A 15674-nucleotide genomic window follows, 5' to 3' on the forward strand; every position below is an offset into this window, starting at 1 on the left:
TCTAGCCATATAAGTCTCGTTCGTGGTGGACATTTGGTCCGGAATCGGCCATTGTCCTTTCATAAAATAATATACTTAAATATCCTCCCAGTAGGTGTTCATGAGAAACTACAGACTGCAAACAAACGGGTGGAACACAAAAACCTGCTCTTTCCAAAAGCTGAATAAATAAATATTGCAAGTTTCGTTAATTCGTGTAGTTTTCATCCCTAGTGGGATCTTGAATATATTGTCTGGCTTTTATGGCATAACTGCTGAGCCGCATGGGATGAAATTGGTATGGCGATAGGTCAAGTTACCTTAGGATATTTATTCAGCGGTGGAATCCAACTGGATCGCGGAAGATAAAGATGTAGGATTACGGTCATAAAATAATACAAGAGAAGTAAATTGGAACAATTTAATTGAGAAATAACTAAAATATAACTAACATTAAACAAAACATCACCATGACACAACTAAACTATTTTAAAGCTGTCTACAGCATAAATGCTTCACTCCTTGCAACTTCATACATTTAATAATTGAATGTATTTAAAACAATGACAGTTGCATGTATGAAATTAACGTACTGTCGCGGCCCGCTGTGAGTTTCTTATTTATTTTCGAGTATACGTCTATATTAATCTTCATAAAATAGAAGAATATTTCTACAATTCAGCCCAAAAACTTAACACATTACTCACGAGCGAGTCTTTTCTGACAGCTCTACCATACAGCCTTACGTCAATTCGACTATTTTTTATCTATTTAACAAAAAGAACATTTAGTTCAACATAGAATACATAAGATACAGGAGAGATAAAATCTTAAAATTGTGAATTTTTGTATCACAAAGTGACTGAATACTAACACAATAGTCGATGTTTAACGAGCGGCAGTTTTTTTGTGGTGCTTGACAGGATTTTATTGCTTTTTGAACGTAGGTCTGAGGAACTGTCTACTTCTGCTTGCCGATGGTGAACTGGGAGACGGTCTCAAGCAGGTTGATGTAGGCACTATGCTCGTAAGCCGTGCTGAAGTCCGACAACTTGGTCACGAACTCGTTGCTCACGCCTTTCTCTTCAAGCAGATTCATCAGCAAATCGTAAAGGTACTGGAAAAAGAGAAAAATATCGTAAATAAATTGAAATAAAATATAAATTTTACTTAGCCATATTAAATAATACTAAAATGATAGCATTCCAATAAAACGATAACATAAAACAGTACAAAAAGAACATAATTAAGATTCATTTAAACTCTTAACTTTGTATTTTTTTTCTATTTTAATATTTGTAAATAGGCGCTCTTCATGCGTCCTCTCCTCTATAAAAACTAAGGTAAGCAACATTGAACAGGTCTTATAACTGTCCCTAACTTATTATTACATCATGGAATGCAACAAAGTATTGAACTTATAATTGAAATAAAAATGTAGCATGTCAATGAATATCCCACAAACATTTTGTGAGATCGACTTCACCTCAATGCGTCAATATACCCCGATTTTGGCACCTGACAACTACTTGTGCTATAGTATCAAGTGTGGCATAGAAATGGGGCGACCCGGAATCGAACCTGCGACCACGTGGTCATGGGTGTAGGTGTGTTAACCAATATAGCTATGGTAACATAGCTAGTTATGGTGAATTTGAACTATACTATCGAATGTCTATGGTGTAAGCAAAACTTCGATTTTGAGAGAGAATTCGTACAGATAAGATATGTGAGAAATTATCTTATTTATTTAGGGTGTATGATATTTGTAAGAATTTGAACACTCACTGTGTTAGATTTACTACATACACATTCGCGTAATACACATATTTGAGTATACTACAAGTTTGCTTTATCAAGCACAGATTTTATATTACTTTAATCTTTTGGTAACTCAAAATGTGTGTTAGGTAAGTATCTATGATGAATACTATAATATTAAATAGAACATACCCCGTCAAGCACGTCGCCAGCGACAGCGTACACCTTGTCGTTCCACCCGCCCTTGTAGATGGTCAGCTCGTCAATACCGAACACGTCATCTGTAAATAAACATTTTTTTAAATAAAAATCGTATAAGAAATCTTCTTTTATAGCAGGAACTGATTGCAGATAGAAGAAAAAAACATACATATTTTGGGCAGTTATTGCGCCAGCCAGGATACAACAAGGGATTTTATAAAATCATAAATTGACACACAGTGACATTGATAAAACAATTGACACCTAGAAGACATAATGATGTGTTTCCAGATAATTCTAGACTAGATAAAAACGTCTTTTTCTAGAGAGATACGTAACTCTACAATTTCACAAAAAGAGGAATAGCATATTTGTAGCAGTATTGTTCCATAGACACTGGCATGGTGGTCAGTGGTATTCTACTTGACTGCGTCACTGTACCCCACGCTTGGCACCCGAGCATGCCATCGAATGGCGACGACGAGCGTGGCAATTGTGAGGGGATACCAACAAATGCAAATAAAACTGGTCTCAAGACTAACAGAGGATTTCCTAGCTTTAGTTTTAATGTTGTTTTTATCAACATGTTGAATACAAATCGCGTAGGCAACTCAATTTACACTAGTCTTTTGTGTATTTCCTTGCGGTAGGAAGCATTGGAAATGCATTTTAGAGTGGAAGAGAATCTATCTTCCATAGGATGTAAGAGAGTGAAACTCTAGATAGTAATGACTAGAAGATGGCAAATTCCAATAGATAGAATGTAATATTCCAGTTTTATAGTTATTTTAATAAGTTGTAATTAGAATAACAAGTGGCTCTATTTCCTCAGAGCAATACCCTCACTTATCTACGAATACTTACTGTACTCATCAGCAGAAGCGTTGGCTGCCGGCGGCTCCTGCAGATAGGAGCAGGTGAAGCCGAGAGTCGTGTCCCCGCGCACGATGTCCACCTCGAACTGCGGCCGCGAGCGCATCTCCGCGAACTCCTGCTTCTCGGGCTGCACCTCGCCCTCCAGCTCGTCAGAGTCCACCGTGTGGTTCACGTTGAATGTTATCTTGATGCTGTGACAATTTCGTAAAGTTAAAGTCAAATTCGTTCATTGAAAAGAGTCTAAAATACAAAAAGGCACGCAAAAACGCCGTTAAGTTGGATTACTATGAGACCGAATCATGTATTTATTTTTGAAATGATGCCGCAAAAATCATGTCTATTGTAGGTAGGTAGGTAGGTAGGTACGAGGAGCCCATTTCAAGCTCCTTCTATTGTTGCTGTTATTTATTAAGCACGAAGAGTGGAGGCTATGCATATTAGTTGACCTGGCTTTTTGAGATTAAGGGACTACACACACTTATTCAGCTCTATTCAGCTTATGTCCATAGAAAACAACGATTTTGTATGGAGACGCGTACGCATCCATTCAGCTTTCCGCGTTTATTCAGCTTTCGCGGCAAACAAGTATAAAATGAGAACAAATGTGTTTTTATCATGCGAGTGCTTTAGATGGAGATCAGCGCTGATCTGCCGCATTCAGCGCTGATCTGCCGCAACCAGGAAACTAAATTAATTTATTACTATTTTGTAGAATATTTTAATTTTAATGCTTCCTGAGAAATTGATTTGTTTGAGACCTAATAATGAAATCAAGCTCTAAAATCGAGTGTAGATAGAAACAAATGACTTCTCTTTGATGAAGTAAAAATGTAGCAGTATTGTTCCATACACACTGGCATGGTGGTCAGTGGTATTCTACTTGACTGCGTCACTGTACCCCACACTTGGCACCCGAGCATGCCATATAATGGCGACGACGGGCGTGGCAATTGCGAGGGGATATTTTAATATTTAAATGGAATAATTTCATGGTTCTTACTCGACTTTTTGTAGTGCTTATGAAAAAACATTCTCGATTCATTTGAATATTATATGACCACTCACATTCGCGATTTTCCGAGCTGTCAAACTTTAGAGCTCAGAAAATTGCGAGATTTATTACGTTTTTAAGTATCAGAATCAGCGGGTGGCAGATGTGCTCAAGGTGTATAAGCACAAGCTCTCTCAGCCTATTTAGAAGTAAAAAAATGCATTAGGTATACCAAAAAAATTTCATCATGCAAGACCAGTGAACCCATACTCACAGTTCATCCTTCAGTTTCTTGGACAGCACAACCTCGGCACCGTCTCCGCAGATGACAAAGCCCTCCAGCTCCAACGGCAGCACCTTGACCTTCTGAGCCTTGCGTTCAGCTACAATCTCCTCTGTCAGAAATTCTACTAGTTCCCTCTCACCTATAAATAGTTTTTCATTGGCTGTTTTAGAATTGTTTATCTGCTAAGTTTATAACCATTCCCAATATGTTTAACTACCTCAACTAATATAATTCTAAATGTTTGAAATGATGATGCACAATGTATGCATGATGTGTTCTCCTGTAACTGAAGGACACAAATCTTTAAATAGCTTTTTGTAATAATGCATGTAATGTGTATTCCTTGTTGGAGTTCCTTTCTGAATTGTAAAAAAAAATTACTAAGTCAAGTAATTAACGATTTATTTACTATTTATAGAATTTTGGGACTACAGACAAGTAATGTCAAATTCCTAACACAGGTAAGTAAAACAATGAATGGATACAATATTGGGAATGGTTTTTAGTGTGTGAAATTACTGTTTGGTACACATGATATAATATGATTTTTTTTTTCAGTGTAAATGTAATAAAAAAATGTCAATAGGACTTCGATAGGATTCATTCTGGCTTTTGTATTTTAAACATACAATTTGTTCTTATTCAGTTAGATATTCTGCATACAATAATGTTCAGTTGTATTGTTCTACTACATTGCTTTTACTCTGACAATGTGTTTAAGATAAGATTTCAGTGTGTATGATGCAATATTAGGTTATCATGAGTAAAAATAGTAATTTAACTATAAAATATGTAATTGACAATATTAGGCTGTACCTATTTATTTTTTAAACTCTGATCATTTTAATGTGTTCGTTACATTTTGAAGTAAATGTGTTCATGGTGTGAAAATGTTTTTTTTTTTTTAATTTTACTCCACACACCTAGCCTAAACTACAAAAATAAGAACTAGAATATTTTTTATACTCTACACACCTGGCCTAAACAAACTAAAATTAGATAGGAGTTTCTAGATAACTTGTCCCATGTGTTTATGCAGAAGCAGGACTCAGCGTCCATGAATCTGGATGTGAGCATGGGATTGCTGTCCCCTGCAGCTGGCACTGCATCACTCCATGTTTTAGAGGATGCAGCGTGGCAATAGTGCAGGGATTTGGTTGTAACTGGTTTTAACTACTTTAAATAGAACATGTTAGTGTTTTGTTTAAAGTACGGATTTGAGGCTTAAAGTAATTAGTTTTTCTAGGACTATGTTTTAAATTACAGATAGCTACTTTACAGATAGATACTTTTACTTAAATACTTTCCAAGATATTTTGTAATTTTCTAGATTCAATTATTTAAAATATATATTTTTAAGGCTATGGATTTTTTGAAATTGTACAAGCTATAGACAAATGAAGGTTATAAAGCATGCTGAAGGAAGGAACTTCTAGAACTTACCTTAACCTCGACGAGAATAAAGCATGGGATGGGAAGGAAGTGGGACTCACCAAGGGGCTTAACTTTGACTTGATTGGGATTAGCCATTTCAATTTCTGTATCTGAACAAATGACAACAGATTAATGATAGTGATGACAAGCACGTGTTATATGTGAAAAAAGTGGTTAGTAGCAACATGCAGACTCCGGCGTGAGCGTTGCGTGTGGTGCAATCGCATAACCTCAAAATTATCTCAATGAGATGCTGGAGTACATTACCTTTCGTGTGCATCGCCTTCAGACCGCAACCGCAGCCGCATGTGTTGGAGTGGCTGTGCAGAAGGGTGGACGATGCTGTGAGCCCATCCAGCCTCTTCGAACAGCTCATGTGCCATATTCCTCTGGTGAAATCACGTTTGACGGGGGCTTGAGCACGGGATACTACAGCACCCGTTATCGTTGTGCTTTGCACACAGGTTTGTATTAGTCGCTGAGCAGTTTTTCCTAGTCCGTTCATTTTTACTAAAATTCTGTGTTCCTGTCACCAAAATTCTTGAAAATTTTTCGAAAAAATGTCAGAAGATACAATAGAACGCCGCCGGTATAATGAGTTGCCAGCAGTTTGATTTCGTATAATTCTTTTTATTTTTCTTTTTCATCATATGGAAATCGAAACTGTCAGTCAGGAAAGTTACTAAAAAATATAAACCGTATTTTACCGATTTAGTGCGAACCACCATCATGCGAAACATCTCTAAAACTTCGAAAAAGTTACAAACTTGTCTCTGAAATCTGAAGCTGTCACTGTCATTTCAGATTTACGTCGAGTTCACGTGTGTATTCTACAGTATTTATAATCGCGAATTTCACATAAAAACGATCCGAAATCCTACAAAATGCCTAGAAAACGTAAACTAGAAACAAATAAAACCATTCCCCAGAAGTCACTGCCCGTAGAAGTGGTAATAGAAGACGTAACTTCACATCCATTGTGTTTGCATGGGCCCACTTTGTTATTCTCGACAGAAAAGGGCCGGTATTTCGCGTGTGCTTCATGTAGGAATAAAGAATGCCCTGTACACATAGACGAGGAAGATTGGCTGAAGGAAAGTGTGAGGAAACGCAACGAAAAGTACTACAGTTTGATTCCAAAAATTGATAAAACGGCAGCATGGAGTAACTTTGGCGAGGTTAGTTTTTGAATAATAAACAGTATTTTAGCAACTTTAATATATTCTGTAATGTAAGAAACATTACAGAATATATTAAAGTTGTTACATTACAAAACTCACTATAATTTTGCATTAACATAAACAAGTTCTATGTCTTGCTTTTAAAATATTATTTTCATATGTTTGCTGTAATTACAGGTGAAATCCCGACACTATGTGGACAGAGCATTTTGTAACACATGTGAGGAGCTGTACCTGGTCTCCAAGCCTTCTAAGAAACATGCCAAGGACCACAGGATCATCACTCCCCTTACAGATGAGCAGCTTAGCCGTCCTACTTCCTGGCTACCCATGCTGGAAAATGACTCAGTAGAGGCACAGTACATGTTCACTAAGAAATCTGTCAGCACTGTCTTTGGGATACTTAGGAATAATAATATCAGGTAAATATCATGAAACTAAAGGTTGTAGTAGTTGCATCATGCATTCGAAAAATGAGGACTTATGGACGAAGAGACTAGAAAGACTCTTTCCTCTTCCACAATATTACTCAATATTGTTGTTTACCTAAGGTTTCTGTTTCATTAAAAAGTTTACTGTACCTATGACATATTATTCATTTTGCTGATTGTACAAAGTACAAACATACAACATTAATAAAAATCATTACACACCTTGCTTCAATTGTTATATGTCTAAATTCCAGTAACATCCTGTGCATCGGCACACCCTCCATTCACGAGGAGGCACGGTCCCGCTCAGACTTCAACTCCATCCTACTGGACTATGACAAGCGCCATCAGAACTTCTACCCACCCAACAAGTTCATTTGGTACAACATGTTCAATAACTACATGTTTAACGGCAATGAAGATGAGAAGGTGCTTAAGAAATTCTTTAAGCAGTCACGGTAAGTTTTCACACTGTTTTCAAAGTCAAATCATTTATTTCATTTAGGCCTTTACAAGCACTTATGAACGTCAAAAATATAACTAAGTTTGATTCTAGTTGCTCATACCAAAAGTAGCTTCCTATGGAGAACTTCATGATTTGTTTTGCTTTTTCCCAACTATTTTGGGGTCAGCTTCCAGTCTAACCATCTTACAGATAGATAATTAGAACTCAGTTTCTATAAAAAAATCTTTTTAGATATGTTCAGATGAAATTGCAATTGATACTCTAGTAATGAAAAGCTTTGCATCTATAATATAATTTCATAATAATGTACTGTACTGTGAAAAATTCTGTTACAGAGAAGGAGGTATCTGCATAGTAATGGACCCACCATTCGGCGGTAGAGTGGAGCCACTGGTCCAAACAATAAAGGAACTTTCAGACTCCTACAGAAAGATCACTGACTCATCTGAAGGCCTCATTCCAGTTCTGTGGGCGTTCCCCTACTTCTCAGAGCCTTATATTAAGAACATGGCGCCAGAGATAAAAATGCATGACTACCAGGTATGTGAAACAACTTCATGTAGTTGATTAAACAGCCTGAACCAAACATACAATAAAAAAAGATTGTGACTATAACCAATATTTTTAATTTGGAACTGTGCACCTGACTTTGTGTATGAAATAACCTCCTCTAATTTATGAAATAAAAACCTTTAATTTCTTTCCAGATTGAATACACAAACCACAAGAAATTCCTGAACAAGATGAAAGATGGGCGTAAATTCGTTTCACCAATCCGCTTCTTCACCAACTTACCGTTCAATACCATAGACTTGTCAAACGACAGTCATTACAAGATGTGTAATAAGTGCAAGTTCTACGTGGCTTCGTCTAATAACCACTGTAATAAGTGTGGGGAATGTACCAGCAAGAATGGAATGACGTACAAACATTGTGACGTTTGTAAGCGATGTGTGAAGCCAACCTTCTTCCATTGTAAGGAGTGTGGCCGGTGTTGCCAGCAGAAGAATCATGTGTGTGGAGTTGTTGTTGAGAGTCAGGTAAGATTTCAAAATCTTTTTAAGCTTTATTTGCCTTCATGATCAAACACATAATGTGATCTAGAGTAGTTCTAGCCAAACAGTTGTTTCCCAACCTATGTCTTTGGTTCTATAGATAAATAATTTTATATTGTTTACTATTCAATTTTAATTCATGCTTTCATTCACACCATTCAAAAACAAAAATTTTTGTTACAGTCTTGCTTCAATTGCAAGGAAAAAGGGCACAAGCAGTCAGACTGCCCGCAACTACAGGGAACAAACAAAAAGAAGCGAAAAAGTGCATAATTGATAATCACTATAATCTTATATTTACATAATAAATCATTATAAAAACACTAATGGTTTGATTGTTATTTCTCTACTCGTTAAATCAGCATGATTGGATTCTATAATCAAAAAAATATACAAATCTATGTAAATTAATCAAAATTTAGTTGATTGAGGTATGACATGTTTGTCTGAAGAAATGGCAGCTATCAAAGGGCGCTGAAACAAAGGAAGAGAGTTATTAAACTACAGAGTTATAATTTAAAATAACTTCTGGTCGAAAAATATCAACTCAAGAAAACAAAAAAAAACAGACAAAAGGTCATGGGTTTGACTTTGACTACCTTTGTGATAGATATTGCAAGTTTGACGTGAATTCTAACTAAATATTGACGAAATTCAAAGGGCCTTCATGGTACTAAAATAATACGCGAAGGCAACAATGCCAGTCTAATATTATGCTTTTCTGCAACTTTTGAACTGGCCAAACCTTCTTCTTGGCGAGTCGACGGCAAACAAACTTAAATTTTAGTGGCCCAGTATTTCGCCACGCACACGTCATTATCAGTGGCGGTAAGAAGGTCTTTTAATGTGCAGGCCAACCAATTGAGATATTTTACACTTTGATTGGCATACTGAGGATAGAACAGGCTTATTATCCAGGTGATATAGGACAACAGCTACTTATACATACTTGACATTGATTTTGTTGAGTATCTGCTGCGTGGTCTCGTACCGGGCCTCGACCTTGGCAGCTTGCTCCAGCCACGCCTGTCGTACCGCCGTCCACCGCACCGAGTGTGATGCTAGGAGCTGCTCGCGAGACGGCGGCGGGGCTTCACGCTGTAGGATGCATTAATAATGTAGTAAACACTTCATAATGGCTGTTTTTTATTGACTAATTTCTCAAAAAGGAAGAGGCTGTCAATTCAGGTGATTGTTATATTTTTTATATAAATAGAAGTTGATCAAACTTTGCAAAAGTGCAGACAATTTGTGCTCAGTGATCAGTTTTTTTTTATCACTATAAATAGTAGTATAAATCAAAGTCCCAGTCCCTAAGTATGCTGAAATCTTTAAAGCTACGCAACGGATTTTGATGCAGTTTTTTTAATAGATAGTGATTTAAGAGGAAGGTTTACAGGTATTTAGTATTAGCATTGCACCCATGCGAAGCCAGGGCGGCTGGTAGCTGTGAATAAATAAAAACTCACATAGTTCAAGTTAATGTTGTTTTTGTTGGCCTTCAGTTGTTCTGGCAGTAGAGGCGGTATTTTGGACACATGTGGACCCTCTGGCCCTGGCAGCTCAAGTGTTTCTGACTGCAGGTCCAACTCTGGTTCAGATTTTCTGAAATGAATCACAATTTTCATTACTATTATAAACATGTTTATTTTATTCAGAAAGGAACTCCAACAAAGAATACACATTATTATACAAAGTTATTTGAAGATTTGTGCTCATCATGAAAAAGTACTTAATGTATTTGGATAAGACTTGGAAGTAGACTTGTATGAAACCATGTGTTACAGGTAATTTTAAAACATTAGGGTACAATCTATTTGCTGTGTAAATCCTAAAAGCATATAAAGCAATTTGTGTAATAAAAAATTGGTACAAGGTCTTTGATTACAAAACTGCTTGTTTTTCAGACAATAGATACTATTGTACTTTACATAATAAAATCTTACCCAAATTCGCTATAATTAGCCCTTGGCTGGTTGGCTATCCAAGCCCTGCATATAGGGTACAGCGGAGACTCTTCTGTGAACTGCGACAGGTCTACACTTCGGTCGAACAGCTTGAGCACGTAGGACTGCCGATGTGGCGACCACTTCCTTCGGTAAGGCCTTTCTTCATCCTCTGATTTTTCTGTTTCTTGACTTTGACTAAAAAATAGAACTTCGTCAGTAGTGTGCTTATTTGTAGAAAATAGTTGTGAAGGTCAGTTTCACAGAGATAACCTTCACAGAATTATAAATGATCACATGCATTTTCAATGTAATTTTCAATGTAATGTTTCCAATGTATCATAATTTTATAATTATTATAAACTCTCTTTTTCAAGACTATAATCAATAACTATCATTGAAGCATTATTCTCCAAATCCAATAAGCTTATGTGCTCCATATTTTTAGAAAAATATTTTTTTTTGTTTTTGTATATTATTAATTCATTCTATGGTTTCTTTAACTAAATACAAACCTATCTCTCTTATCAGGAACATAATCTGAGGATGCATCAGACTCATCGCCTGCCGGGTCTAGTACCTCCATCAGGGCTCCCTTGAGCCTTCCTCGGGCCGTGGCCACTTCTGCAATATGGTGCGGTTCTAGGATTCAATAATATATTGCAATTGATTTTAGTTTATGTACAAAATAAGTCACAAAAAACATACTGTCACATTAAGATTAAAAGTATGGTTTAAAAAAACATATGAAAAGTTTATATTACTTCTCTTGTTAGGCATTCATTAAAACAAAGGAGCTTTACCCTTATTCAGTAAAGTTCTGATTCACTTTCTATAACAGTGAAAGTAACTTCAGAAGTAGGTCAGTGTCGTAAAATATTTCGCAATTTGTCACAAAGGTATTTTAATACGTAGTTTATACCCAAAAATCTGTGATATACGTGGCGTCCTACAATGTCCGCGAACTCCCTTCATTTTTGGACAAATCATCGATTTTTTACAATAGCTATGGAAAAACCTTTAGCCCTGTCTCAAATAATTACAATCACTTAAAAACATAAGTCGTACAGGCACATAGTAGTCCTGTTTGACTGCTCCGAAATTTAAAACCATAAAGGTAGGACCGCACTTAAGCGACACTCCGCGGCAGTGGAGCGATGCGACACGTAACGACACTATAGGTATACCGCACTTGAACTGCAGTGCTGCGACAGTTTGCAGCAAATTTTGTCTGTCACTTGTCTGTCACGAATTCATATAATCTCAGTTATGATGATCATATATCTCAGGATACTGACTGACTAACATAATTAATTTCTCTTCGTCGAAAGCCATTTCAAACACGACTTCTCGTTTAAACCAAAACTTGAAAAAAGTGAAGTGTCGCGTCGCTTGCTATATTGCACTTAAAGGCAGCGGAACTACGCGACGCGACAGGTTGCGACACTTTTGGTCAGTTGCCCAACTTTGCCGCTGAGTGTCGCGTCGCGTAGTTCCGCTGCTGCATAGTGCGTTATACCTCATACAATTTCTTACAAAGAATATTTTGTCGTTACGTGTCGCGTCGCGCAGTGTCGCTAAGTGCGGTCTTGCCTTTAATGAAACACAACCAATAATGTTTAAATAGAAAGTGTGTATAGGCTTACCTCTTGCATCGCTACTATCTCTGTTGTGCTGAGGTTTTGACGTTCTGTTCTTCATAGGCGTAAATAATCTCCTTCGTTTAGGCATCTCGTTAACTCTTAATTAAAATCTTAATCAAAACAAAAACAACAATACGATGACCAAACCAAACCAAATTCGAATTTGTATTCCACTGGGTTGCCAGATGAAATTATAGCAATGTCACTGGCTGGACACAAGATTAGAGGTGCCTTTACCGGTACTTTTCTTGAAAAAAAATATTCTTTTAGTCGACTACATCTACTCGACTATTAATTTCTTTTTTTTTGACATGGCCTGAAAGACAATGCTCGCGTCAGTAAAAAAAAGCAGTCGTCTTTTTGTCAATTGTCAAAATAGTTGTGTACGAAAATAGCGAAACGAGAATTTCGCAAGGCCTAGCTAACTACCAGGCTGTGAAGAATTTTATTAAACTTACACTTGTCCCTTTAATTAAATGGTTTATAATGGCCACAACAGCATATGAGCATGATGCAGATGGTAAGCATCCTTTGTTATATTTTCATGTTCAAGAGGTTTGTTTATTTAATTAGAAATTAACAGCATATCAGTGCGTGATAATATTTGCCTCAACTTTCCATATTTTCGAGCGTTCGATGTATTGCTGCTGAGTCAGTGAAAGTCTGCTGCAAAAAGTTTCAAGTGATAAATAATGAAACTTTACGTTGCGTCAATTAAAACATTCTTGTCGTTTTGCTCGTTAGTGTCAGTCAATCGGTTAACAGCGCACGCTTCTCGATACCATCCCGCCACAATAGACGCATCAGGAAAGGTAGAGAAGACTGTATGGATACCGTTCTCATTTAATTTTAATCATTTTCAAAAATAACCACTTACTACAAAATGTTAAAATTTCCAGGGTGCAAATTTATTCCAGCTACGCAAAGACCAGATGGTACTTGGCGCAAACCTCGAAGGATCAAGGATGGCTACGTGCCACAAGAAGAAGTGCCTCTGTATGAGAGCAAGGGCAAACAGTTCAAAGCTCGGCAGAATACTGGTTTACCGGTAGGACTTACTCCCGAGATAGTTGCTCAAGCACAGAAGAAAAAGAACCCTGGTGTAATTCAGCCAATACCGGGTATGCTCATCAATGTTGATAAAAAGAAGAAGAAAAAGAAGACAGGTTTGTATTGAATCTAGTCACAGGAAATTCAAATATTATTAGCTTATAAAGATACTTTTCACAGTATTACTGAGTTAAGTTCTCTTCAAGTGTTTCACTTATCTAACAAACAACAATAATATCTAAGAAAGATAATTTATTCATCATGTTTCAATAATTAGAATTTGTAAGAGCTACAGAATAAATATAATATTTTAATTAGCATGCTCTTTATGAATAAGTATGTTACACTTTCACAAGAAACTTGTAAAGAATTTCTAATTAGAAATATTTGCTATTGTAATGTAACTCTGGGTAACAAAAAAACAATAAAAACATTCATTATAATTATGATATTTTTGCACATTAAATTATTTTTAAATGTCAAGTTTTCCTTTATCTAACATTTTTTATTGCATCTTCCAGGAACTGACGAAGTGGCCGACAAACTTTCCAAAATTGAGATAACGGAACCTAACTTTACAACACCATCACCTTCAGCTCCCAGTAACACCACAACAGATCCCATAAAACGTCTTAAGAACTTAAGAAAAAAACTGAGAGAAATAGAAACTCTTGAGGAGAAAATAAAGTCTGGCAACTTAAAAACCCCTGACAAAGATCAGAAAGAAAAGTTGTCTAAGAAAATGGACATTGTCAAAGAAATAGAAGTTTTAGAGAAATAGTGAATAAGTTATACCAATGAATTTTAACTTTATTGTTGATGAACTATGGAATTATGTCTATGGTTTGCATGAATGAATGTGTTCTCTGTGTGGGTGCAAATTAATGAAATTTTCTTTTATTATAAATTATTTACAAAACTACATTGGCTTATTATTGCTTGGCCTGTAGGGTTTCCACTCAGGTTATAATAATAATAATTAAATGTACATGAAAAAAAATAGAAAACTATAATTAAATAAAATATTTATTACCAAATTAAATTATTGAGGTTATGATTCTAAAACAAGAATGTAACAAAAATAATTATGTTGGAGCCTATCCAGCAGATATCTCTAACATAATACAAGAAATATCACAATATCTTGTTGGTCAGGCTTTTCTGTTTTCAGACAAAAAGATAAACACATTTTTCAGAAGTTTGTTAAAATAAATGTTAACTACAAAGTTTTGTTCAATATCATTATGTATACTCAGATCCAAATTAATGTTTGTCTGAAAACAGATGTATTATTCCATACAAAAAATATACTTATATCCTACATTTTCTACATATTCGATAGCTTTACAGTATAATATAATAAAGTGGAGAAACTACATTACAAAAATATGTTTTGCTTCCGACATTGTAATGTACACAAATTTTGCACATTGTGGCCAAATTGTGTCAATTATAAGCAAGAATTATTTGAACAGCATGGTAATATTTATTTTACGTTACATGTAGGTTGTTCCACCACTTTCTTTGTGTAGTATCAGTACTGGCATGTTCTGGAAAAAAATACATATAAATATGTTAGTACCTATGTTGGTAAAATAGAAAAAATATTATAACACATTCATGGTAAAATCTTTAGCAGGCATAATACGTTGTATATTGGGTTGGGTAACAATGTAATTAAATTGATATCGTGAATACAAGGCCACCAAAACCGGTTATGATGATCTTCCTAAAAAATACGTAGGCATACACTTGTAATAATATTTTAATGTAATTTATAACGAATGGAATATTACCCACCTTGTGGCGTCTTATATGAATTCGTTTCTTGCTTGCTGTCGCGCATATTTGCCTAAACATGCGAGGATTCCTATTGCAGCGATTCCGAGTCCTAAAACTGTCGCCAAGAAGTCACCGAAATCATAGCCTTGTGCCGCCTCGACATTTGTGACCGTCAGCAAGGTGAACAAAAACACGCACAGTTTGAAATTCATTGTTGATTTCGAAGCAAATTCTTTTTGTATGCAGATTTCGTGTTATTGTGTTGTATTTTTCTATTTGTCAGTTGCGAGTTTGTCACGTCATTTCGTCAGGTGGTTTGTGAATGTCAATATTGGTTGGTTATCTGTGTTCCTAAACGATGCAACGACGCCAAAGATAACATTATCATTTTAACAAAATATAAAAAGTACATACTACTACTACTGAAGAACTGTAAAAATTCTTGAAGTAATTTTATATGGTTAAGTAAGTGAGCAGTAAGCTCTATCAGTGCTCATGCCAGTGCCTCCACAGCCGGGCCATAGTTCTTTTTAGAACAAGATTTATTAATATTTTAGGTGGTAGCAACATCTCAGATTAGCTGTCAAAAAAG

At 35.9% G+C, this 15674-nt stretch overlaps 4 protein-coding genes and 1 long non-coding RNA gene across 8 annotated transcripts; 2 read left to right on the forward strand and 3 right to left on the reverse strand.

Annotated features, from left to right (window-relative positions):
- Nucleotides 1-386: 386 nt before the first annotated feature.
- Nucleotides 387-6144, reverse strand: LOC124637825 (complement component 1 Q subcomponent-binding protein, mitochondrial). Of its 2 annotated transcripts, none has more exons than XM_047174514.1 (5): nt 5796-6144; nt 4083-4254; nt 2806-3008; nt 1933-2021; nt 387-1096 (listed from the first exon to the last, which is right to left on the reverse strand). In XM_047174514.1, exons 1-5 carry the CDS (start codon nt 6031-6033, stop codon nt 941-943), a joined length of 858 nt encoding a protein of 285 aa, XP_047030470.1. In that variant the 5' UTR covers nt 6034-6144; the 3' UTR covers nt 387-940. The 2 variants fall into 2 exon arrangements, with proteins under 2 accessions (XP_047030470.1, XP_047030471.1); XM_047174515.1 differs by having other exon boundaries at nt 4083-4233; nt 5796-6143.
- A 166-nt stretch (nt 6145-6310) lies between these two features.
- Nucleotides 6311-8988, forward strand: LOC124637824 (rRNA N6-adenosine-methyltransferase ZCCHC4). Its single transcript, XM_047174513.1, has 6 exons — nt 6311-6706; nt 6887-7131; nt 7395-7598; nt 7942-8146; nt 8314-8646; nt 8845-8988. Exons 1-6 carry the CDS (start codon nt 6413-6415, stop codon nt 8932-8934), a joined length of 1371 nt encoding a protein of 456 aa, XP_047030469.1. The 5' UTR covers nt 6311-6412; the 3' UTR covers nt 8935-8988.
- Nucleotides 8924-12436, reverse strand: LOC124637826 (protein lin-37 homolog). Of its 3 annotated transcripts, none has more exons than XM_047174519.1 (6): nt 12254-12436; nt 11123-11231; nt 10608-10805; nt 10131-10266; nt 9611-9759; nt 8924-9135 (listed from the first exon to the last, which is right to left on the reverse strand). In XM_047174519.1, exons 1-6 carry the CDS (start codon nt 12336-12338, stop codon nt 9126-9128), a joined length of 687 nt encoding a protein of 228 aa, XP_047030475.1. In that variant the 5' UTR covers nt 12339-12436; the 3' UTR covers nt 8924-9125. The 3 variants fall into 3 exon arrangements, with proteins under 3 accessions (XP_047030475.1, XP_047030472.1, XP_047030474.1); XM_047174516.1 differs by having other exon boundaries at nt 11123-11249; XM_047174518.1 differs by lacking the exon at nt 8924-9135 and having other exon boundaries at nt 9601-9759; nt 11123-11249.
- Nucleotides 12437-12595: 159 nt separating this feature from the next.
- On the forward strand, nt 12596-14222 carry LOC124637827 (partner of Y14 and mago). Its single transcript, XM_047174520.1, has 3 exons — nt 12596-12770; nt 13150-13416; nt 13822-14222. Exons 1-3 carry the CDS (start codon nt 12737-12739, stop codon nt 14079-14081), a joined length of 561 nt encoding a protein of 186 aa, XP_047030476.1. The 5' UTR covers nt 12596-12736; the 3' UTR covers nt 14082-14222.
- An 86-nt stretch (nt 14223-14308) lies between these two features.
- On the reverse strand, nt 14309-15672 carry LOC124637828. Its single transcript, XR_006985293.1, has 2 exons — nt 15101-15672; nt 14309-14850 (listed from the first exon to the last, which is right to left on the reverse strand). It is a non-coding gene; the product is annotated as an uncharacterized LOC124637828 (long non-coding RNA).
- Between the last annotated feature and the right edge of the window lie 2 nt (nt 15673-15674).

This window comes from Helicoverpa zea, chromosome 16 (genome assembly GCF_022581195.2).
Source record: "Helicoverpa zea isolate HzStark_Cry1AcR chromosome 16, ilHelZeax1.1, whole genome shotgun sequence".
NCBI classification, from domain to species: domain Eukaryota; kingdom Metazoa; phylum Arthropoda; class Insecta; order Lepidoptera; family Noctuidae; genus Helicoverpa; species Helicoverpa zea.

Excerpts from the sequence above, each read along its gene's own strand:
- LOC124637825 (XM_047174514.1), bottom strand. The coding sequence starts at position 6,033 with ATGAACGGACTAGGAAAAACTGCTCAGCGACTAATACAAACCTGTGTG. Across the intron at positions 4,255-5,795 it reads GAAGGCGATGCACACGAAAG|CCAATGAAAAACTATTTATA; the intron begins GTAATGTACTCC and ends ATTCTAAAACAG. Across the intron at positions 3,009-4,082 it reads AAGAAACTGAAGGATGAACT|CATCAAGATAACATTCAACG; the intron begins GTGAGTATGGGT and ends AAATTGTCACAG.
- LOC124637824 (XM_047174513.1), top strand. The coding sequence starts at position 6,413 with ATGCCTAGAAAACGTAAACTAGAAACAAATAAAACCATTCCCCAGAAG. Across the intron at positions 7,132-7,394 it reads CTTAGGAATAATAATATCAG|TAACATCCTGTGCATCGGCA; the intron begins GTAAATATCATG and ends TCTAAATTCCAG. Across the intron at positions 8,647-8,844 it reads GAGTTGTTGTTGAGAGTCAG|TCTTGCTTCAATTGCAAGGA; the intron begins GTAAGATTTCAA and ends TTTTTGTTACAG.
- LOC124637826 (XM_047174516.1), bottom strand. The coding sequence starts at position 12,338 with ATGCCTAAACGAAGGAGATTATTTACGCCTATGAAGAACAGAACGTCA. Across the intron at positions 11,250-12,253 it reads AGATAGTAGCGATGCAAGAG|AACCGCACCATATTGCAGAA; the intron begins GTAAGCCTATAC and ends ATTGAATCCTAG. Across the intron at positions 10,267-10,607 it reads GCTAATTATAGCGAATTTGG|AAAATCTGAACCAGAGTTGG; the intron begins GTAAGATTTTAT and ends GATTCATTTCAG.
- LOC124637827 (XM_047174520.1), top strand. The coding sequence starts at position 12,737 with ATGGCCACAACAGCATATGAGCATGATGCAGATG. Across the intron at positions 12,771-13,149 it reads ATATGAGCATGATGCAGATG|GGTGCAAATTTATTCCAGCT; the intron begins GTAAGCATCCTT and ends TAAAATTTCCAG. Across the intron at positions 13,417-13,821 it reads GAAGAAGAAAAAGAAGACAG|GAACTGACGAAGTGGCCGAC; the intron begins GTTTGTATTGAA and ends TGCATCTTCCAG.